The sequence below is a fragment of the Colias philodice genome, chromosome 18 (genome assembly GCF_061535455.1).
Source record: "Colias philodice isolate Cphi_HAF_F1 chromosome 18, ilColPhil1 Martin Lab GWU primary, whole genome shotgun sequence".
NCBI classification, from domain to species: Eukaryota; Metazoa; Arthropoda; class Insecta; order Lepidoptera; family Pieridae; genus Colias; species Colias philodice.
The window spans coordinates 10,631,678-10,655,368 of NC_143103.1; the positions used below are offsets into that span (position 1 = coordinate 10,631,678).

Genomic DNA, 23,691 nt, shown 5'->3' on the forward strand with positions numbered 1-23,691 from the left:
CGCGGTAACCCGCCGTGTATATATACGGGTCGAGCGCCGCCGCCGGCCAGTGTGTGACGATGTCGCGGTATGTGACTAGCGTGTTTGTGGCACTGTGCGCGACCATCGGTGAGTTGAGTTCGACAAACTTTTGCGCGATCGATTTCGGAACTCGGTCATGCACTATCGGTTGACAATATCGAGTTTAATTAGACAATTTGATTGTATACTGTAAAGGGATGTGGGAAAAACCGTATTTACAAAATAAAAAGTGCCGAAATTTTCTCGATTTTTTTTAATATATGGTGGGATTACGTGATTGTAATTTTGGGAGAAATTACGTTGCAATTTATTTTTATAATTCTGTGTTAATTCGATTTACAAGTTCTGCTCTAATTAAATGCAATCAAAGTGTCACTTAAAAAGTTTTGGCACAGCCGGGAAAAAATATTTACCAGTAGCATTTTATAAACATTATTTTTAAAAATATAAATAATATTTTTTTATCTAATTTCGATCTCTTAATTTTTTGAATATGATAATATTTTCGATATTCTATGTACATTAGTATGTATGTCATAAATCATAATTTGTTTAAATTCCTCACTGATCGTTTAAAATAATTTATTCTAATAAAATATTTTACGTCTTTTTCTATATTACGTTATTTAAATTTATTGTATCAAAAGTCGATCATTTTCTATTTCTTTTATTTATATCTTCATTTACTAAGCCTGAACGAGAAGAACCAAGCCAAACTTTTAATAATACACACCTAATTATTAACAATTTGTATCAACAAAAAGTTTGTTTATTTTTCATACCATGTCATTGTTAGTCAGTGTAAGGTCAATGACTGGTCAATTAATACAACCGAATTGTTTGATCGCAAACTCGTGTTTATCTTATTATTTATAAAAATACGATAAAAGTAATCTAATTACGCTCTTCGGATAATGATTTTAATTCCGTCTAATATGCGACACGTGTGAATCGATTATATAAATTTCTACTTGAAATTCCTTTAAAAAAATGTCTCAGGTCAAAAAACTATAAGAGGAAAATGCTTAGATTAGTAGCTTAACAAAGTTAACTGTAGTACTTAACTACAGTTAACTTATTTTAAGTTATGCCAACTTTGCAGTGACTTTGAACGCCCGCTGTATTTACCTGTTAAATTGGCACATTTCAAACATATAATTGTAATTTGCATAACGTGTAAATAATAAATGCACTAAATACCTGCTTGTGAACTGAAGTAATTAAATAAACAATAAATATTAAATCAATTTAGCGGATACATTGATTAATATCAAAGTGATTAAAAGTAATACCTACTTGATCATTTTTAAAGTATGTACTAGTTACTACTCAATGTCTTACTTACGCAAATACATAAATATCACACAAACGGGATTATTTTGCTTGTAGACTGGGGTAGAAGCCTTCAAAAATAATAAAAAGTTAAAAAAAAATCGCAATCGGATGAAAACCATTAGAAAAGGAGGGGAATATGATGAAAATAAGAGGAAAAATAAATTACGGTCAATCCGAGTTCGGGAAGTGGGAGGGGGGAGCTTTTAAGAGAAAAAAATGGTTTCTCTCGATTTCCGACAAAACTACAAGTCCTACGGAAAAAAGTTCAATGGCAAAGTTGTAGGTAATTAAAAGTTCTAAAACTTTTGTATTCACAATTTTTTCACATAACCTCAAACTTTAGGTGAAAAATTCAAAAAAACAAGTTTTTAGTTTTTTATTTTTATCTACTTCAAAATTTATTTTTTTTTCTACGAAATTTGGTGGAAACTTAGTTTATTATGTCTCAAATACACTGTAATTTATTTGATTGAAAATATTTATTTTTTCGCCTTATTTTGAATTAATACCAAAAAAACAACCTAATTTTCAATCGAAAAGTCACCCGTCAAAATATCAGCTTTTTTCAAAAACTTGGGGAGCCTTTTATTCATTGAAATCTCTACTTTCATATTATGGTGTAAAAAAAATAAACACCACCATAGTAAATGTTCTCAGGAAATGCATACAAACAGTGTGATAATGAGCTTTTACTAAATCAGGCACACTTCTCGAACTCTATATCTTCTCTTGTATCAGCTTTTCGGTAATATTTCAAAAGAAAAAAATTATCTGTTCTAAGTATAATATTTTACAGCATATTCAAAAGCAAAATGATGTCGATAAAAACATTTCAGGTAGTTTGAGAAGTGTACCTGAAAGAGCAACTATGGATATACTCCAATTAGATACTGCTTTTCGAATCGGTGGTAAATGTTAAAAATATGTAATGACGATTCGAAAGTGCTTTTAAAAGATGTCTAATTGAATAAATAAATGTTTGAGTTTTGAAAATTCATTTTACCCAACTTTCTCGGTGCATCAACAGTTTGTTGCTGATAACACTGCATGATGCAGAGATGATAATAGGATGTTGAAGTTTTCTTGACCAAGGAGCTCATTTAGACAGCAATATTACTGATCAACTTTAACTGATTGTTTATCGCATACAGACGTATGCGATAAACTCAAAAACTGCTACACAGATTTTCATTCTGTTTTCCATTGACAGCGTGGTTTTCGAGCAAAGTTACAGAATACAGACAATTTGTTAAGTTAAAGACAACACGGACGAAGCCACGTGCGGTAAGCTAGCCAACTCTGTAGTCTAGACTAACCCACAGACGGGCACAATAGGAACAAAAGCCGCGTCTGGATGCGCAGGTAGATGCACGCGGGGTCACGGCTACCAAGTACCAACCTGTATGCGATCCCACTATCGGATGGATACTTTTCGATTTGTGCATTTTATGTTGATATTATATGTGATAGTCATTAAGATGGTCGAAATAAAACATGTTCGTAGTAAACATCGACAACACATTAAAAACATACTTAAATTGCATTCGAATACCTACATTTGAATTTACCATACGACAAAAACCTCGTAATTCCAAATCTTCCTCTTTTTATACCTACGTAAAAAGTATCAACGTCCGACGGTAGGTCATGACAACATATATGTATACCTAACAAGTAAAAACCAAATAAAATTTACTATAGATTCTAGATACACCATAAGGCTCCATAACATTTGTCTTTTCGTCTTCACAGTAAAAATTCGTATACACTTTGCTAGCACGGTTCACGCTTCACCGCCGATATAAATCCCGCATAGATACGGTCACTTAGTCCGTTTTCTTATGGGCATGCTTGTATGGAAAGGTATACATTTTTGAGTAAAGCAATGAAATTTGGTTCGAATGTTGTACTCGTCCACCTAAGCCCAAATCGCCTGGTAGCCAGTGTCTACTCCCCGGCAGAATGGAGGGAGGGGGGGTTATAGAACAGAGCGCCCGGCGCTCGGAAAAAAAATTCTGGCGGATTCATTTGGCCCTTTGAGTCGAGTTTGGTGTCGTTATCAGGTAACTAGATGATGCCCAATTCATTCCCCATACCAGTTTTTTAGGGTTCCGTAGCAAAATATGTCACAATCTTTAAAATAATAAACTTTTGGCAGTGGCAAAATCCAAACAAACCAGTATAATTTTATATTTTTGTATCAAACTTGCTTTATAAAAAAATACTGTCTGAAAGGCCATTTCATGCAGATTATAAAAACATTAACATGTAACATATATCTTACCATTTTCAATGTGAAATAAATTATAGAAAGTACAGGAACGTTCGTCAGCGCAGCGTAGGGGACGGCTAATAGATCCGAAAAATAAGCAATAACATAAAACAAAAACCAGTCAAGTGCGAGTCTGACTCGCCCAACGAGTGTTTCGTACTTATTTTTCCTATACCATGTTATCTTGTCTGGTAGGACCTGGTTAACTGATACACACACACTTTCGTCTTTATAATATTAGTGTGATTTTTAATCATCTTTAAATTATAAATGAAGTCAGGTAACATTGTTAAAATAAAGATAGATAATAATATAACGTTTTTGTATTAATAATAATGACAGCCACCTCCACAATTACATAATTCGGTACATTTGAGCTGGCGTATAAAACACTTCAATCTGCAGGAATTGCAAGATTTCACGCACCGACATCTTATCAATTCAAAGCTTCTCTTTTCTTTTTATTTCAGGTGGGCAAGGAATATTTTGATTTTTTTAGGAATTAGGTCCCTAAATATATTATACAGCCTGTAAAACTGCCCTTAAGGTGTGTTGTTTAAGGGCAGCTTCTGTGGGAGGCAATTTTCGATTTTCCTGTACGTTTTTGTTAAAAATTTGTTTGCGACCCTCATTTTCTGTCACAGCGGGGTACAATGTGAAAAACAAACATGTACATATAATAATTATAAAAAAATATAAGTTCTAGATAAGAGTATCCTTAAAATATCGTGGCCGTCCTTACCTATCATGCATTGTAATCACAAACTTTTCAATTTCACTGTCTGCATATTTGCCACTATATAGTGCTTCAAATCCTCGTGTGACATTCAGATATGCCTTCCATACCTCAAATGCAGGTGTTCCTATAGTTCTTTTAGACCTTCTAGCTTTGGAACACACCATATAGTAGTAGTAGCCAAAATAATGTTAAGAACAGTCGACAGATATGGCTCGTACAGAATATCATGTATTCCAAGCTATAAGGTCTAAAAGAACTATAGGAACACCTGCATTTGAGGTATGGAAGGCATATCCGAATGTCACACGAGGATTTGAAGCACTTTATAGTGGCAAATATGCAGACAGTGAAATTGAAAAGTTTGTGATTACAATGCATGATAGGTAAGGACAGCCACGATATTTTAAGGATACTCTTATCCAGAACTTATATTTTTTTATAATTATTATAAGTACATGTTTGTTTTTCACATTGTACCCCGCTGTGACAGTAAATGAGGGTCGCAAACAAATTTTTAACAAAAACGGACAGGCAAATCGAAAAATTTGCCTCCCACAGAAGCTGCCCTTAAACAACACACCTTAAGGGCAGTTTTACAGGCTGTATAATATATTCAGGGACCTAATTCCTAAAAAAATAAAAATATTCCTTGCCCACCTGAAATAAAAAGAAAAGAGAAGTTTTGAATTGATAAGATGTCGGTGCGTGAAATCTTGCAATTCCTGCAGATTGAAGTGTTTTATACGCCAGCTCAAATGTACCGAATTATGTAATTGTGGAGGTGGCTGTCATTATTATTAATACAAAAACGTTATATTATTATCTATCTTTATTTTTAACAATGTTACCTGACTTCATTTATAATTTAAAGATGATTAAAAATCACACTAATATTATAAAGACGAAAGTGTGTGTGTATCAGTTAACCAGGTCCTACCAGACAAGATAACATGGTATAGGACAAATAAGTACGAAACACTCGATGGGCGAGTCAGACTCGCACTTGACTGGTTTTTGTTTTATGTTATTGCTTATTTTTCGGATCTATTAGCCGTCCCCTACGCTGCGCTGACGAACGTTCCTGTACTTTCTATAATTTATTTCACATTGAAAATGGTAAGATATATGTTACATGTTAATGTTTTTATAATCTGCATGAAATGGCCTTTCAGACAGTATTTTTTTATAAAGCAAGTTTGATACAAAAATATAAAATTATACTGGTTTGTTTGGATTTTGCCACTGCCAAAAGTTTATTATTTTAAAGATTGTGACATATTTTGCTACGGAACCCTAAAAAACTGGTATGGGGAATGAATCGGGCATCATCTAGTTACCTGATAACGACACCAAACTCGACTCAAAGGGCCAAATGAATCCGCCAGAATTTTTTTTCCGAGCGCCGGGCGCTCTGTTCTATAACCCCCCCTCCCTCCATTCTGCCGGGGAGTAGACACTGGCTACCAGGCGATTTGGGCTTAGGTGGACGAGTACAACATTCGTACCAAATGGCATTGCTTTACTCAAAAATGTATACCTTTTCCCATAAGAAAACGGACTAACTATCACCACACCCGGCACGTGCAAAAATTTCATTTGTCTCTCACACCGCGCTATCTCGATCTTTATTACGTGACGATTAGCACTAACTCGTGAATCATTTGCATGAAAATGAAAAATTATTTATTTCATACATATTATTTTTTAAAGACAAAAATTAATGGGACCCCCTTGTAAGTGTAGAAAAACCTTTGTTAGGAGAACCCGCTCTTCCATAACTAAAGTAAATTACCTTAAAAATACTAATATAACAAATTTATACTTTTATGGCCCTTGGGAATACCTAAATATTAAGACATTTTGTTGTTATTCTGGTCGTTGATTATTATTTATAATTTCAGGAATTCGCCTTATTATTATAATGAGCCAAATTCCCGCAACTCGACATCAAACGCCAATTTTGTGAAAACGTATTATAAGGTTGTTGTGACTTCACTTCCGACTAAATAACCTAAATAGGAGCGATTTCTTAGAAGGAAAAACGACCTAACATTAATATTTGTATCGAAAATAAGCGTGAATAAATAGACTAGCTGCGTTCCGCGGTTTCACCCGCGTGGCTCCGCTCCGCTCCTGTTCGTCTAAGCGTGATGATATTATATAGCCTCTAGCCTTCCTCGATAAATGGGCTATCTAACACCGAAATAATTTTTCAAATCGGACCAGTAGTTCCTGTGATTAGCGCGTTCAAACAAACAAACTCTTCAGCTTTATAATATTAGTATAGATTGGAAGATTTGCAAAAACAGGTTGATGATAACATACCTACAATTTTTTATAAAAACATTATTAAATTTGAAGGTTTTTTATTGTTGCTGAGTGTAAATCTAAACAGTACATATTATAGAACAAGTTGGTTTCGCGGAATCCTTAATTTGTGATCCAGCAGAATAATGGAGGCTGATTACGATGAGGTTATATTATTTACAACTATAGTACTAGTCTAAGATCCCACCGCAGGATCAGCCGTTAAAGATGAGCAGGCTGTTAAAGATGTTGAATATTTAAGGTTGAGTGTAAACATGCTTGCGGCCAAATTTTGACTGGCAACCTAGTCGATATATATTCTCCTAATTATAAATACATATAGTTACATAAAAATTTCGTTTTCAGCAAAAAACCGATGAACGCAGTAATCCTAAATTTATAATTTTTATAAGCCAGCAACCCTTATTTGCGGCCGGATTTAATTAGGCAACCATATATGATAATAAATAGAAAAAAATTAGCTTTAATTTGATATATGATTCATAAATGTGCGTTATGAACGTAAAAATAAATCGAAATCATACCTGTTTGCACCAAGCTGCCAAGTTGTTGCGGCCAGGTGAAAAGCGGCAACCGTGATTTTTTAGAATTTTTATATCATTTGACGTGATGTAGACTACATTTTATTCAAAAAACAAGTGAACGAATTTTTTTCCCAAAAATCGATTAGAAAAATTTTAATTAAACATGCTTGCGGCCAAATTTTGACTGGCAACCTAGTCGATATATATTCTTCTAATTATAAATATACATAAAAATTCGGTTTTCAGCAAAAAACCGATGAACGCACTGATCCTGCAGCCGGATCTCGTACTATACCAAGACTATCTATAGCTCATGTAAACACATGATCCTATAGTATGGCCTATATAACTGTCAACTTTCAACCAAATCCGTCCAGTAAATTTTTCGTGAAAGAGTAACAAACATCCATTCTCACAAACTTTCGAACTTAGCCACTTAGCCATAACTTACGTCACTATCACGTGCTACTTTAAAATGCAAGAACTAACTCATTCAGGAATAATAATATGGTATTATAGCAATGATTGATATTAAACGTAATAAGAAAAATATAAAAGTGCTACGCCTAAGGTGCTACGCATTTCGTAGCGAATGCCTACGCTTATCCAACGTATAGAAAGTTTGATAAAAGTTTAACATTAGCCCGCGTCTTACCATAATAAATAATTATAAAATCATCTATGTACATAACAATTTTCAATAATCTGTTTTTCAGTTTTCGCGTTTTAACGTCCCATAGAAATTTTCATATGCATTAATTCCAACCTTTCTAAGTTTCGAGTTAGTGGTTGAAATATACGAGGAAAATGATAGTCAAAAATGCGTAAAAATGCGATTATTCAATTTATATAGTCCAACTGAATAGCCCACAAAAAATCGAGGGTGACCAGGAAATCGAAAAATACGGGACAAATTCGACATATTTTTTGTACGTAATTTTGTCGTCTAGTTTGACAGGTTTTATATTAATAACATTATATTATAATTATAATATATAAGAGCCAGCGCGCACGAGCAACTTTGTCTCCGCAACTATTTTGTCTCTCCCATCAATTTGTATGGGGAGTTGCGTCGCTACGTGCGCGCACTTTCATACTAGCCCATGGGTGGAGAGACAAAATAGTTGCGGAGACAAAGTTGCTCGTGCGCGCACTGTCTTATAGTACAGAGATTCCACGACACGTGTCAACCGGTTCCATTAACCATATTATACATTTCCTACAACAATTTATAATAACTAGTAAAAATATAACAAAAACATACGCGAGCTTTGACCTCGCTTGTAATAACATTATTAATAACTAGCTGTTGCCCGCGACTTCGTCCGCGATTCGGTCGTTTTTCGTCATTCGTCGTTTAAAAAAAATACGTGACACTTTATTTTTGAATGTTCTTAATTGTCTCTTATAAAATTTAACTACATTAAAATTGAATACTCTGATAAGAAAATCTTAAAATCATCGAAAATCATAGACATCGAATATTTGAGGAAAACATGAATGAATGTGATTTAAATTCTACATTTCTTAGTAATTAAAATAATAATCTAAATTAAATGTAGATTAACAGTTTGAGCGCACCATTATAGAATATGTACCTAAGTAATAAATTACGTTAGTTTACATAGTAACTTTACTAAAAACACGATGACTTTCTTTCGCGCTCGGTACCACAAACTAAACATGTTTGTGGTACGTGGCCCGCGTCACTTTACCCCCCACGAGTTCCCCTCCGTTGCTATGCGAAAATACATTCGTCGCCCTACTGTAGGAAAAATTGTAATACTGCGGCCTGGGCGTTATAACACGCTCAGGGAATTCCTGAGTGCTGATAGACTTCCGTCTATCGGCATTTATACCAATTTTATATTAATATCACCATCTTGAGGAAAAGCTTCTAATATCGATTTAAAACGCATATATACGGATTAACCTGATGAATTAACATGTTCTAAAATTGTGAAATGAGTTCAGTTTTAAATTCGAGAAATATTGATTTCTTGTATTCGATTATTCGTCGTAGTCGAATACAAAATATATTTAAAGAAACTTAGGTTGGCCTTCAGGCAAAAGGGATCCTATCAAATGATAAACTTGACCTTGTATCTTAAAAGTAAGAATGAAAGGAGCATCTGATAATTGTTGAGCACCAAAGGATCATTTAAAACGCAATACTATAAGAGCTAATATTGTCTAAGAACTGTTTAGATTGCACATGTTCCTCTAAAACTTAAAAGTAGTGATTTCAAAGGTTCCGGCGTATCTTCAAACGAAAGCCGACTCCTTACTCCACTTTAAAGCATTACAAAAAGAACATACTACGTTAATATCGCCTATACAGAAGATGATCTGTAATCGATTGTGAGGTTATAAGCAAACCCACTTTTATATTATTTTGTCGGACCACACCACCGAATTTGTAGATTGATCTTCTATGTTTACCTCTAAGTCATTAAGACTATGTCGAAATCTGTCTGCAATAAGACGGGCCTCTCGCTATTCGTCCGTTTAAAGAGACCAATAGTTTCAATTCTTAATCTTTCATTAAACAAACTTATTAATCGTTCTTGTCTCAAATAATGGTAATATTCGCGTCCCTACTCTAGTCATTGCTTATGCTCATGTTCATCTTCGAGAGATCGAATAATATTATGGTGCACCCTATTATTTGTCAAACGGTCTTCATATTGAGTAAAAGTTTCAGAATTCTCGAGATAAAATATGACGATCGTGATCAGCTGTGAGACGTAATTCCCTCTCAGTGAGGGTTTCGGTCTCACGGGATAGTACAATATGCCATTTGCGATCAGCTGTGAGACGTTATATATACCCTCAGTGAAGGTTTCGGTCTCACAGGATAGTACATGCCGTTCGCGGTCAGCTGTGAGCCGCAATTCTCGTTGTGAAGCGGTTTCAGGTTCGGCATAACACATGTTGTTTTCGGTCAATAGTAAGCCTCTTATCTCTAACGATCCTTGAGAACTCTTATTTCTCATTTTCTTAACTTTGCTCGAATTTCGATATACAAAGATTTTTTAGGTGGCACTGATGCGGGTGAATAAAAATTAAAACGGACTAAGAGTGTTATAATCTCAATCATCATCATCAATACATATAATAAAATTGTGGAAAAGTGATGTCTGTACAATTAAAATATGTAGAAAAAAATTAGCAGGTGTTATTATTATCGAGAAATCGAGAGAAACCATTTTTTTCTCTTAAAAGCTCCCCCCCTCCCACTTCCCGAACTCCGATTGACCGTAATTTATTTTTCCTTACATTTTTATCATATCCTTTTCTAATGGGTTTCATCCTACTGCGATTTTTTTTTGTTTCAAAAATTATCTACCCTGGTGTATAGGTAAATTTTCCACATAAAATGTCCTTTAAATTATGTCGTATTATATTTTTAACCCCCGACGCAAAAAGACTGGTGTTATGTGTTTGACCGCTATGTATTTCTGTGTGTGTGTGTGTGTGTCTGTCTATGGCACCGTAGCTGGCTAACAGGTAAACCGAATTAGATGCGGTTTTTTTTTGTTAGGCAGAATATTTTCCGACGCTGGTTCTTAGATAAAGTGTATCAAAATTGGTTCATCCACTTATTATACCTACATAGGGGTAAAAGTGGGAATGAAAAAAATGAAAGTTATAATTTATTTTTAAAGATCGTCGGGAAGTTTATGAAATTATTTATTCCTTTTTCTATACACTTTTCTTCGTCTAAACGGTTTAGTTACGTGCTCTCTCTCTCTTCAGCCTTTAGTTACGTGCGTGAGACAGGAAAGATCTAATTTGGATTTGTTTCTGGATTTGATAAAAACTGAGTATCGATTAAGCTGATCAGTGGCTACTGGCTACACCATAGATTATTAAAAACATCCGTTTAAGAAAGGAAGGAAATAGAATTTGCTCCTCTCCCCCCCCCCTGGTTCCTAAAAAATAATATGACATAATTTAAAAGAAATTTTACGTAGAATTAGTTAGGCATTTCTTTTTTGATTTTCGACATTATATACTAATCATAATTTTTAATTACAATATGTAGTAACTATTTGGTATAGGTTAGGCATTTCATTTCTTGATTTTCTTTAATAATTTGGTACGTAAGTTTTTTAGCTCAGTTTAGTAAGAAATTTTAATAACAATTCTTTTAATTATTTATGGTAGTACAACAGTACAGTATGGTTGTACGTATTTACTCAATAATTGTATGTTAAGTAGTAATTCAGCATGGGCGTAGCCACGGTGGGGCTGAGTGGGGCGCTTACCCTGGCTTTGATCTGGTAGGTACTAATTGTGAAGGGGAGTGGGCGTGGGCGTGGGATTGGGACTGAACGTGGCATATGGCGTGGGAGTGCGAGTGGGCGCGGGAGTGGGAGCATGAAAATAAAAATGATTTTTTATTGTTGCCCCACCCTGAGCCCATGGTCATAGGTCCCATAGTCACTATTCCACGCGAACGAAGTCGCGGGGACAGCTAGTAGACAAATATAATCAGAAAGCTTTGAACTCCTAAGCTCAACCATAAAAGATAGACATTTATGATGTCGGGAGATATTTTTTATATAATATGGAGAACATTTCTTTCATACTTGATTTCTGTGTAGCTTTAACCATTAAGATACACGCATTAAGAACGCACACGCGACGAAAGCTTAAAAATGGAGTTGCTGCTCTGCTCACGAATATGAAAAATAATTGTACCAAGTTTCGTTTAAATCCGTCGAGTAGTTTTTGTTTCTATAACGGTTATACAGACAGACAGACGGACAAACATTTTTGACGTCGATGTCGATCTCTAATCACCTCGTGATAGTTATTTAGGAAATATATTTCATGTGCAGAATTGACCTCTACAGATTTAATATAAATAGGTATACATATATTTAGATTCCAATTTCCATGTAACGTTAAATTCGACTATATAATAACTAACAGACAACGCAGGTTACTCTCGTTTCCGTAAGTTGAGGCGGCTACATATTCGGTCCTAATAACATGACTTTTTGTGAACGAAACGACAGCGCGGTTTAATGCGATGGCAACACCATCAGAAAAAAGGAAATATTTTTAACTTTGAAAAAATATTATGATTTACACTATTTATATCTACTATTTTAACATTAACACAAAATATAAGACTGTGAGTATGTAAAAATAAATCCAGCTAGTTTCACATCACACTTATGTTTATAATTAGGTATACGACATGAAAATATATTAATTACCAAGCAATAATCATACAGATAAATACTGAACAAAAGTATTAACAGTCAAAGTATATTTTTACTAACAACATGTAAATGATGAAGGAATAATAATTATCAACGAACTAACCTTTCTGTATTAGAGTCCCGCCTCGTGATCGAATTATTAAAACACGAAGATTTTTAAAAATGTAACCAATGAACACAATCAATATTAGATTAACTGTAATGGTGTCTAGTTTGACTTAAAATAATATACATCTACCCTCACTTTTAAAAATGTAGTATATTCACACGAATTATATAAGCGCACCTTATAGAGAAGGGAAGATTTATTATGGGTTAAAGAGTTAAATAAATAAATAACATAATTATAATATTTAAATTATTAATTTTTAACATTGTGTTCAGTAGTGTTAACATGTAAATTGATTTGATTTTTACGAAATCTCATAGATGGCGCTGAATCAAATTTGTCTTTATAGTACAAAGATTCATTAAACAGTTTCTCTGCCCAAATTACGTAAATGACGTAGTTTTTATAGTGTAAAGCTAGATAATAGCATGGCTTACTCAAAAACAACATTTAAACATGAGTCTTTAGATTGTACGCTGTCGTAGTACACGGAATACGTAAGAAAAGTAAAGGTTCACAGCTCCTCCCCCGGAGGTGATAGCATGATAATATGTTTAAAAAAACCTCACACGACCTGTTAGTAATATTCATGCAAAATTTGAAGTCAATCTATGCAGTACTTTTCGAGATTAGCTCGGACAAACATACAGACAAACAGACAAACAGACAAACAGACAAACAGACAAAAATTCTAAAAACTATATTTTTGGCTTCTATATCGATTATAGATCATGGATTATGTATTCTTTTAAAAAAATATTCAATGTACAGTTTTGACTTTCCTACGATTTTATTATATGTATAGATGTCTCATAAATATGCATAGAAATATTGGCGTCAAATTTGTTTTGAATATCGTATAGATATTCAATAATATGTAAGAAATACATAAAAAAACTAAATATCACGTTAAAAATAATGTTTAATTACTTTGGTAATTTTTTTCTTGCATTTAAAAAAGTAAATAAACTGAATGAATAAATCTGGCTTTGATTTAGTTGAGACACTTTCTTACTATTCGACATGCGGTCTTTTCATTTCTTCAATATCACACACATCAATATACAGGTGTTAAAAACAAATATAGCTTCTTCTACTACTATAGCGGTACAATACATTATAATAGTTAAAAATAATTTGGAAAATCCAAAAGTGCACGCCTCATAATTTTTATTTAATAAATATTTATTAATTATTATTTTTGTTTATTTAATAACAATTAAACCACATCGAATCAGACCCTGAAAAATGAAAGGGTTCTATTCCTGAGCATACTCAAGCGTAAGAGAAAAAAAAAGACTCGATTAGTAAAGTATTTCGGTCGCTATCGTGTTAACAAGAAAAAGGATCCGCACATACAGACACACGGACGTCCAAGACAGAACTTTTTTAAACTGTTTTTTAACTAGTTTAAATAACAAAAATGACATCAAAAATATCATGAACGTTAAAAATAGTGTTTTTTCTTAATATGTGTGTGTATGTATTATCTTACAAGTGCAATGTATGATACAAAAAGACATTTTAAGTTTGAAAAATCAGATGTTTTGCGCGAAGTGACAGTAGTACCCACCTCAACGCTTCGCTTATGAGGCGTGCAATATTTCTCGACATTTCACATGTCCATCCAGTCAATCAAACAGAGATTTTGCTGAGATAAGGGATGAAAACTAAAAACAAGTCTTTTAAAAACATAAATATATGTATGATTATTCAGAAAAATGCTTTTCCCAAATTTTTTGTCAGTTTTTGAGATCAAACCCATTTCGAACCTTAATCGTGTTCATTAGAGCCATAATGAAGTGGGAAATTTATAAATAGAGAAAACTATAGGTTACTTAAGGTGGTACATTTATAGCCGATAATGCTGTTATTTTGTAGAGAATGCACTTAACTGTAAATACAGATAATAAACAGTTATTAAACAATAATAAAAATAAACTGTTACATTGTTATCCGTCACTCATATGCATGTTTTGCATTATAATATGTCGCTGTGTTAAAATGTGACGCACTTCATTTCAATTATTACGTTTCACCGCATCCGTCAGTCTGTCTGCTACAACCCAACTCAAAAACTAAAGTTTAGGCTTTATGTGGAGGTTCACAAACTAGGCTGAGAAGTACCACTATAATTCGTCATGTACGCAAAATCGTCTAAACATAAAACATAATGCACACAAGCGTAAAAAAAGATATAAATAAACGGTGTATTATGGAATATTTATTCATAAAGAAGTAGGAATTCCGTAACGTTCTTTATCATATTATTTTTATACGAATCTTCAATTCATCTGCTGCCGATTTAGCTCGATCAAGGCCATCTATTATACCGTCAAAATAATGTCCATCATTTGAATACATAACCATTATATACTTTTTTAGACGAAAAAAAAAGTTTCAAGTTTGAGTTTAAGTTTGTGCTTGAGTTTAAATTTGAGTTTGAAATCCACAGCGTTGACCAGCGGCCGCTCGACAAAGTGCGACGTGCAGGCGTGCACCGATAGCGGCTATGTGTGCGGCGTGCGGCGTTGGGCTGACAAGTTCACGCCTTACGCGAGTTTCCGAGGGGTGCCCTATGCGAAGCAACCGGTTGGAGAGCTGCGGTTTAAGGTACACTTTTTTTAATAATATTATTAGGTAGTGGGAAGGATAATAACTTCAAAAAAGTAACCTCTAACTAAACACCTCGATAGTTTCAAGTCAAGATGCCGAAATGATAGGAACTAAGATTTAGACGTGTCATGATCCATGACACTTATGTCTCATAACAACTGGAGTGACATTTAATTTTAAGACAATAAAAGTAGTTTTACTGCACTTTCCGTTAAACGTTACAAAAATTCTAGAAGTCTCCATTTTTGCACCGATATGAAGCTAAACTTTCAATTGGTGCTATGCCAAGAGGTTAGTAACAACCACAATTTTCTCATAAGTCATAATCCTGAGTATGGATATCAGCGACCGAATGAAAAAAAGACCCACATCAAGGAATTATGTAATTAAAATTGGAAATAAAAGGAAACATTGAAGTAATTGCTCCAAATGAAACGGCTGCAATTAGCAAGAACAATGGTCACATGTTTCACTCTCGTTATGAGTATACTGAATTAGAGTCTAATTGCGATATTTAATCGGTAATTGATCTAGGATTCTGAATTGGAAGTCTGTGTTACTTTGTTGTAGGTGACTGCGTTAAACAAATTTAAATATATCTACAGACAAAATTTTAGATTCGCGTAATTATGACAGTTTCTCTTTCTACGCTAAGAAATGCGTAAATGTATTACTATATGAATATCTCCCTTATATTTCAGGAGCTCCAACCGCTAGATCCTTGGGAGGGCTTCTACGACGCCTCCGTTGAAGGGCCAGTATGTCCACAACACGACGTGTTTTACGGAGGGCTCGTGAGGAACAGGAGCATGAGCGAAGCCTGCATATACGCGAATGTTCACGTGCCCATAAATGCCATTACACCGACCACAGAAGAGACTGGTCTGCCAATTTTCGTGTTCGTGCACGGAGGAGGCTTCGCATTCGGATCTGGCGACACTGACATCCACGGGCCCGAATATTTGCTTCGGCGCGGAATGATAGTCATTACATTCAACTACAGGTAAGTGAAAGCGATGGTACACGTAAAATTGTCCGCTAAGCATGTACATATTCAATACTAATTAGTCATCGATACATGTCTGATAAAACCTATCTCTTCACTAACATTTGACTTATTGAGCGCAAAGTGCAAACAGAGAGAAATCTCGAATGAACAGTATCACTAACGGAAAACGTAATTACGTAATAATCAGACATCTGTGTACCGAGTATTATGTTCACTCATCACTGCACTTGCAACACGCTGATAAATATAAATCCCAATTAAGAGATCATGAAGTAACCGACGGTAGAGAATATTAATACCTCGTATCTGAGTAAACAAACACGGAGTAAAAGGTTATCCGAACAATTATCTCGCTTTACGTAAAGCTCAGAAATATCTTGGACTTGACCTGGGGATTTTGTTTGTTGCACGCGCTCACTCGCTCGCTAGAGGTTAACTGGTTTGTGTACGGTCTATAAATTAACCTGCATTTCGGATTTATTGCATAAATAATGTAATCGACTCCGTCGTCTCAGATCTCGAAATTTCTGAACCCTGAAATCGTCAACCCTTTTTAATGACTTAAGATTGAGTAACATGAAATAATCAGATTTTCCATACCGATATAAACAACCTTAACCTTCCTCCACTGCGATATGATTTCGACACATCTATTTGAAGACGCGCTTCTCAAATTGATTAAAGGGCAGCGATAAAGGCGCTATCAGTTCGATAAGCAGCTGATGTGGGCCAAGAACACACGTCATCGCTTGTTTGTAAACAAAATTAGCACGTGGACTTGCATAATGATGATAACGTCCTTTGGAAAGTTCGAACGAACCTTTAACGATCATCAACCTTTGACTTTAATCGAAAAAAATATAAACATTTAGAATTAGGATTACTACAATTATAGGAGACAATGCTTTCTATACTTTATTTTAGATACAGTTTTCATTTCGTAACTGACATAATGTAAACAAAGTATAGGTATGCGACGAAACCGTACACAGGAAATTGGATACACTAAATTTTAGTTAAAATCTTGTCAGACCAGTATCGAGTTACACGTGCCACAGATACCGGTAGACGACCTTGACGTTCATAAATTTTAACACAAAATCATGTTAACAACCTTTTTGCTACATGATTTCGCCTTTCCGTGCAAAAAAATCTCGTACAGTAGCTAGATTGACGCAATACATATTTTATGTACACAGCGCAGACCAGTAAAGACAATGGAAATTTTTGTTTTGTATGCTAAATTTGACACTTTAGTTACTTATGTAATAAATGCTTCCTTGATTAAATTATATCATCTTGGTATTATATTATCTAGGAACGAGGAAGGCATTCGTTTCTAGGTTGCGATGTTATCTTAAACTTGCGTTTATTTTTATCATTTCTTTTGAGTAATGAACGCATAAATAGAATTGGAATACAGCGTAAAAATTAAATTTTCACGATGAAATACCTGAGAGTTTTTCCTTTGATAAGGACATTCCAAACACTGTGTTAATCAACTTGTGTCTGAATGCCAAAGTTGGAGTTATTTTGTGATTACAAAATCATTATTTGGTATAGCGCAGCTTCAACTGCTGTGACTTCATCTATTTAAATGTTATAAATTAAGTAAAAACTAAATGCAAATTTAAAATAATTTGGAAAATCCAAAAGTGCACGCCTCATAATTTTTTTTTAATAAATATTTATTAATTATTATTTTTGTTTATTTAATAACAATTAAACCACATCGAATCAGACCCTGAAAAATGAAAGGGTTCTATTCCTGAGCATACTCAAGCGTAAGAGAAAAAAAAAGACTCGATTAGTAAAGTATTTCGGTCGCTATCGTGTTAACAAGAAAAAGGATCCGCACATACAGACACACGGACGTCCAAGACAGAACTTTTTTAAACTGTTTTTTAACTAGTTTAAATAACAAAAATGACATCAAAAATATCATGAACGTTAAAAATAGTGTTTTTTCTTAATATGTGTGTGTATGTATTATCTTACAAGTGCAATGTATGATACATAAAGACATTTTAAGTTTGAAAAATCAGATGTTTTGCGCGAAGTGACAGTAGTACCCACCTCAACGCTTCGCTTATGAGGCGTGCAATATAGTTATTCAGATCTGGGAATATTATAAAGACGTTTGAACATTTTAACAATACAAATAACGTAAGATTTTATATTGGTACTGTTCTCCAAACGCAAATAAATAATAGATAACATAAATATGAATTTGCAATAAACCCAAACGTTTTAAGAACACTCAGTGCCCAGTGCGCATTTATCACTATGTTTTCATTTGACCCACATAACAAATGACCACTTAAAATTCATTGGGCTCTTTGACCATTTTAAAATTTATCGATTTCAGACTGAACGTGTTCGGATTCCTCTCCCTCAACTCTTCAAGTATGCCTGGAAACAACGGTATTCGTGACGTCATCACCCTTCTCCGGTGGGTGAGGACAAACGCGAGGGCGTTTGGAGGGAACCCTGATGACGTCACTATTGCTGGACAGAGCGCAGGCGCAGCTATCGCTCACCTGCTTACTTTATCCAAGGCCGCTGAAGGATTGTTTAGAAGGTACGCATTTAACTATCGACTGCAACCTTCTCGACAATAAACTGCATTTACTTAACTATCTTTTGGAATTTCATCAAATCATGAATAATGATTATGTCTGCCTGTTAGAACGCTATAAAAATAATATTTAAGTATGCTAAAACGAATCTCACGTGCATAATTCGCAATAGATTGATTCATACATAAAAGATAAAAGTTGTTTTCCTAAATCAAAAGATTTTAAATATTAACTATATACGATATAGACCCAATTGGTAATCAATAAAATTATGAATTTCAGGGCATTAATAATGAGCGGTACAGCGATCCCCAGCTTCTATACGACGTCACCGATCTACGCACAATTCGTCAGCAACCTGTTCGTGACCGCTCTCGGCATCAACTCCACAAACCCGGAGGACATTCACCAGCAACTTATCCAACTACCTCTCGAACAAATCATGCAAGTGAATCAAATTCTACAGGACCAATTCGGCATTGTTGTATTTCTGCCCGTAGTTGAAACTCCCTTCGACGGAGTAACAACAGTTTTAGATGAAGATCCTGAAATTTTACTAGATAGAGGCGTCGGCAAAGACATACCATTAATCGTGGGATTCACAGACGCAGAATGCGAAACTTTCCGGCCGAATTTCGAAAAACTGGATATCCTAGCTAAAATAAAAGAGAATCCTTTGCTTATCTTATCACCAAATTTGATATATAAGGTACCATTAGAAACAGCAATGGATTATGCAAAGAAGGTTGAGAAGCGATACTTCAATGGCGGCGTCACCATGGACAACTATATAGAATCGTGTTCCGATACATTCTACATATATCCTGCATTGGAATTAGCCAAAAGAAGAAGAGCGATGAAGAATGCAGCACCAATGTTCCTGTATCAGTTCTCGTATGAAGCTCAATACAGTACTATAAAGGAGTCTAAAGGATTGAAATACAAAGGAGCTGGCCACGTGGAGGACATGACGTTTATTTTCCGAACAAATTCAATGCTAGAAGCTAAAGGTTTCTATCCTCTGGCATGGCAGGACCAAGGAATGGTAGATTGGATGACGTGGTTCGTTCAAAACTTCAACACTTGCAAGTAAGTGTTTGATCTATTTTTTCAATTCATTTAAATACACGAAGGCATTTTTGCGGCTTCTATTATATCTCTCATGAAAAGAATATTTGCATAGAAAGCTGATCAATTACAAATATATCTGTTTATTAACAGCATTGCTATGTTTAAATGTAAACCTGAATTTCTAAATCTAAATTAATCAAATTCAAAATTCTCTTAAATGTTATCTTCATCATGTTTTACTTCCTTTAGTTTATAAATACGATTTTACTTTCCAGCGATCCGGTGTGCGATCAATACGAAGTGACCGTCTGGCCCCCGGTCAGCCACGCGACCAATATCTTCTACCAGGACATCAAGGAGTCCAAATTCTTCATCACAGAACTCACTCCAGACCAGAACGATATGGTGAAATTCTTTGAGAGTTTAAGAACTTAGTGTGTGTGTCTGTGTGATACAGTCTGTTGCTTATTTATTATAGGAGATCTGAGTTAAGAGAGGTTTTGGGTGTATTGTACAAAATTTGATTGTGATCTCTTTTAAACGTCTCAATTTAGTTTTAAGTCTTAATTTAAGGTTATGTTTCGTGTGTGCCAGAAACTATGATTGTATCAAATCAGTTTTAGATTGTTTTGTCGAGATAAGTTGATAGATAAAAATACAGTCAATGTGATTTATAACACAGATTTCAAAACCACCGAAATACATGTATAAATCATTCAGTTATTACTTTAAGTCTAAGGATAACAGAAAAGTCTGGTACACTATGATTTGACTTAATCACGCCTGGTGGTGGTGCAATATAAACAACAAGTCAATTATTGTCGAAGTTAGCACTTGCCAATTTGCCATAGTAATTTATAATAATTAATTAAGTATCATTAACAAAGCAAAGAACGCCGGTAAAAATATGAAATAAATCGTTCTAATTTAAATATTTATTTTAAGTACAAATTTTGTAAACATTGAACAAGATTGTATTATTTAGCGAAGTAAGATACTTTTATTTTATGTAAGACTTTAGAATAGGTTTTTTTTTAGCTTTTTTTACAATACAGAGCGTACTTATTTTTTAAGCAAACCATTTTTTTTGGCAGTACTTAAACGAAAAAAAAAAAGAAATAAGCATTGAGGTTATATTAAGTATAATGTTACTGCAATTGTTTAAATTTCTGATTCTTGACCTTTTGAAGTTTTTCCCGATTAATGAAAGATTTATACAGCTGAAAACTTTATTATTATTTGTTAAAGTTTTTAGAATGAGATGAAAAACTGGAATTATTTGATAACGAGTAGATTCAGTTTGATAGTGTAAGTTCACAGTTGTTATTTATCTGGTTCTGTAATCTGTAGTTCTATCCAAGTTCCTACTGAACAATCACAATTTAAAGATGATGGATTACACTCCATTGAGTTATTGTTGTTAATTATCTAGAATTAAAAACTTTGTCGATAACAAATGTGCATACTTAATACATACCTATTCGCAGTGAATACGAAATTAAATAGCTGTTCCTATATTTAGGATTCTAGATATAGGTAGTAGGTACATATTCTGTATTCAGAATATGTAACACTGGGAAATTCCGAATTTCGGCGTGATCATTGTTAACACATAAAGCATCTACAGACGCTCCGATTTGGTTGGTGCCAACCATATTGGAACCGACATGGCAACCATTCCAACATTGCTACAGATTGTCCGACGGTTGGCCTTCCAACTGTCAGTTGACCATAGAGTAATATGTCAGTTGACCATAGTACGAAGAGAATGGGCTAAATTCTACTATAGAAATAGAGAAAATTACAGTCATATGCGGCTCTTATAACTTATTTTTTAAGGTTTTTAATGTAGCCGCACTGTCAATTTTTTTAATACTTCTAACATAATAAAATACGCTTGATTTCTGGCATCTCTATTTGCGTAATCTTTGTTACTTAAGTCCCACAAACAGGGAAAGTCTTTATATAGTTCCAGTAATTTTATTAATATGTCACGTTCGGTGACCGTAACTCCCTCGGCGTTCATGTTGACGTCCTACACCGGCGGCGTTGCAAATGTGAATGAGCCAATTACCTATATTACTCTATGGAATGAGCCGATTTGGTCGGAACAAAGCTTCCACACGTTCCAATTTGGTTGGATCGGATAGGAAGTTGGTTTGGTCGGTATTGCTGGCGCATCCGACCACGTCAAACCAATATTAATAATAATTATGTCGGACCGACCGCTCTCTACACTTTCCGATTTGGTCGTGGTCGGATGGTTGGCACCAACCAAATCGGAGCGTCTGTAGATGCATATATGCATGCGAAATCAGATGCCAATTTGACATTTCGGAAATTTTGTTGATTATTTTAATAATGTCAAATCTAACCGGTCACGAAATCCATTATTTACCTTTTTTATTGAGTGTTATTGCCACAGACATACATTTGGATCTATTGTCTGTGGGTATTGCCCTTTTTATAGCTGACTCTACAGATTTATTCGAGAAAGATATAGGTTAAGAGAATGTAACTGCTAAAACAATTGCAAATATGTATATTGTATTTGAACGAATCGGTTTGTAAATAATGAAAATATATGCAACAAATGTACATTTTTTAAATACACAATATAAATAGAATTTTTCTCGTTTGTTATTTAACCTACCTATATACCTTATAATCACCTATTGCGAAAATGTGATTTACAAATATTCTAACATTCCAATGATATATTATTTGTGAACTTATTTGTGAAGGCATAACGAAAGCAGACTGTCATCTATCACTACTTTTTAAATTATTTTTACATTATCAATCAATTTTCTCAATTTGATCATATTGGTATTTGGTACTTTGGTTCAACGCGAGTATTATTTCACAACTTTTATATCAAATGCTGTGAAAGTAATCGCAAACGAACATCGAAAGAAATCTTATAAAATAGTTTTAAAATTCTATAATTTCCAGACACAAATGTTACCATGTTGCTTCACTGTACCACGAACAAACATTCTATGCTCACCCATATTGAATTCTTTGGTACACTAACCACGGGAACTACGAGCGATAAATAAAACAATTTTCAGATATAACAACGTAGATAAAACCGTTGTTATGTGTATCAATTGGACTCTCACCATTTCAGCGCAATTTGTGGAAAGTTTGCTCAATACACATTCATTATAATTAGCCGTATGGTGCATTTTACCTGGTTATGTGATGTTGGGATACTATGGATTTACTTGTAAAATAGATTTTATTGAAAACTAGCAAACCGGGCGAACTCCGTTTCGCCACCAGAGACACCTTTTCTTTGCTATAAACCTCACGGAGCCCGAGACCTTTCCATCGAATGGAAAACCGTTAAAATCAGTTCTTGCATTCTGGAGTTATAGCGTCAGGAAGGAAAACCCGACTTATTTTTATATAGTAGATTTATTTTCTGTGTAATTTCATTCGATATTTTATCATCTATTGCTAAGCCGTGAAATCGTAACCGATAGACAGACAGTATTTAAAAAATAAGTATAGTGGTCATTAGTGCTCTAATGTAATTCATTCAACATTTTCATATACATTGTTACATTAACAATCATTAAGTTTCGGGCACGTCCACAGTAAAACAATTTAAATTCGAAACGTTAATTACTTTTTGATTTAACTAACATTAGCATCATCAACTAACTAAACTAACAATCGAACTAACAATCGATTAGCATCATCAATGTGGTAGGAGAAAATATTTAGTAACTTCATTTCATAAATCTTATTAAAAATTGTTATTATTTACTTTTTTTGCTATTTTTGTTTCCAAAACATAACAAACGTCTGTTTATTTTTTTTAATCAACGGTTCTTTTAAAA

At 34.2% G+C, this 23,691-nt stretch overlaps 2 protein-coding genes across 2 annotated transcripts in view; one reads left to right on the forward strand and one right to left on the reverse strand.

Moving 5' to 3' along the window:
- LOC149480760 (juvenile hormone esterase-like) lies at positions 1–22,132 on the forward strand. The gene is made up of 6 exons (XM_089706781.1): positions 1–108; positions 15,021–15,178; positions 15,883–16,184; positions 18,559–18,771; positions 19,052–19,858; positions 20,116–22,132. The coding sequence occupies exons 1-6, from the start codon at positions 60–62 to the stop codon at positions 20,273–20,275; spliced, it is 1,689 nt and encodes a 562-aa protein (XP_089562907.1). The 5' UTR covers positions 1–59; the 3' UTR covers positions 20,276–22,132.
- Positions 1–23,691, reverse strand: part of PKD (serine/threonine-protein kinase D3) — a 69,433-nt gene that overhangs the window by 33,734 nt on the left and 12,008 nt on the right. The window lies entirely within an intron of this gene.

What these genes read in the sequence shown, in the direction of transcription:
- LOC149480760 (XM_089706781.1), top strand. Translation starts at nt 60, where the DNA reads ATGTCGCGGTATGTGACTAGCGTGTTTGTGGCACTGTGCGCGACCATC. An exon ending in GTCATTACATTCAACTACAG is followed by an intron (nt 16,185 to 18,558) that starts GTAAGTGAAAGC and finishes TATCGATTTCAG; the next exon opens with ACTGAACGTGTTCGGATTCC. An exon ending in CAAAACTTCAACACTTGCAA is followed by an intron (nt 19,859 to 20,115) that starts GTAAGTGTTTGA and finishes TTTACTTTCCAG; the next exon opens with CGATCCGGTGTGCGATCAAT.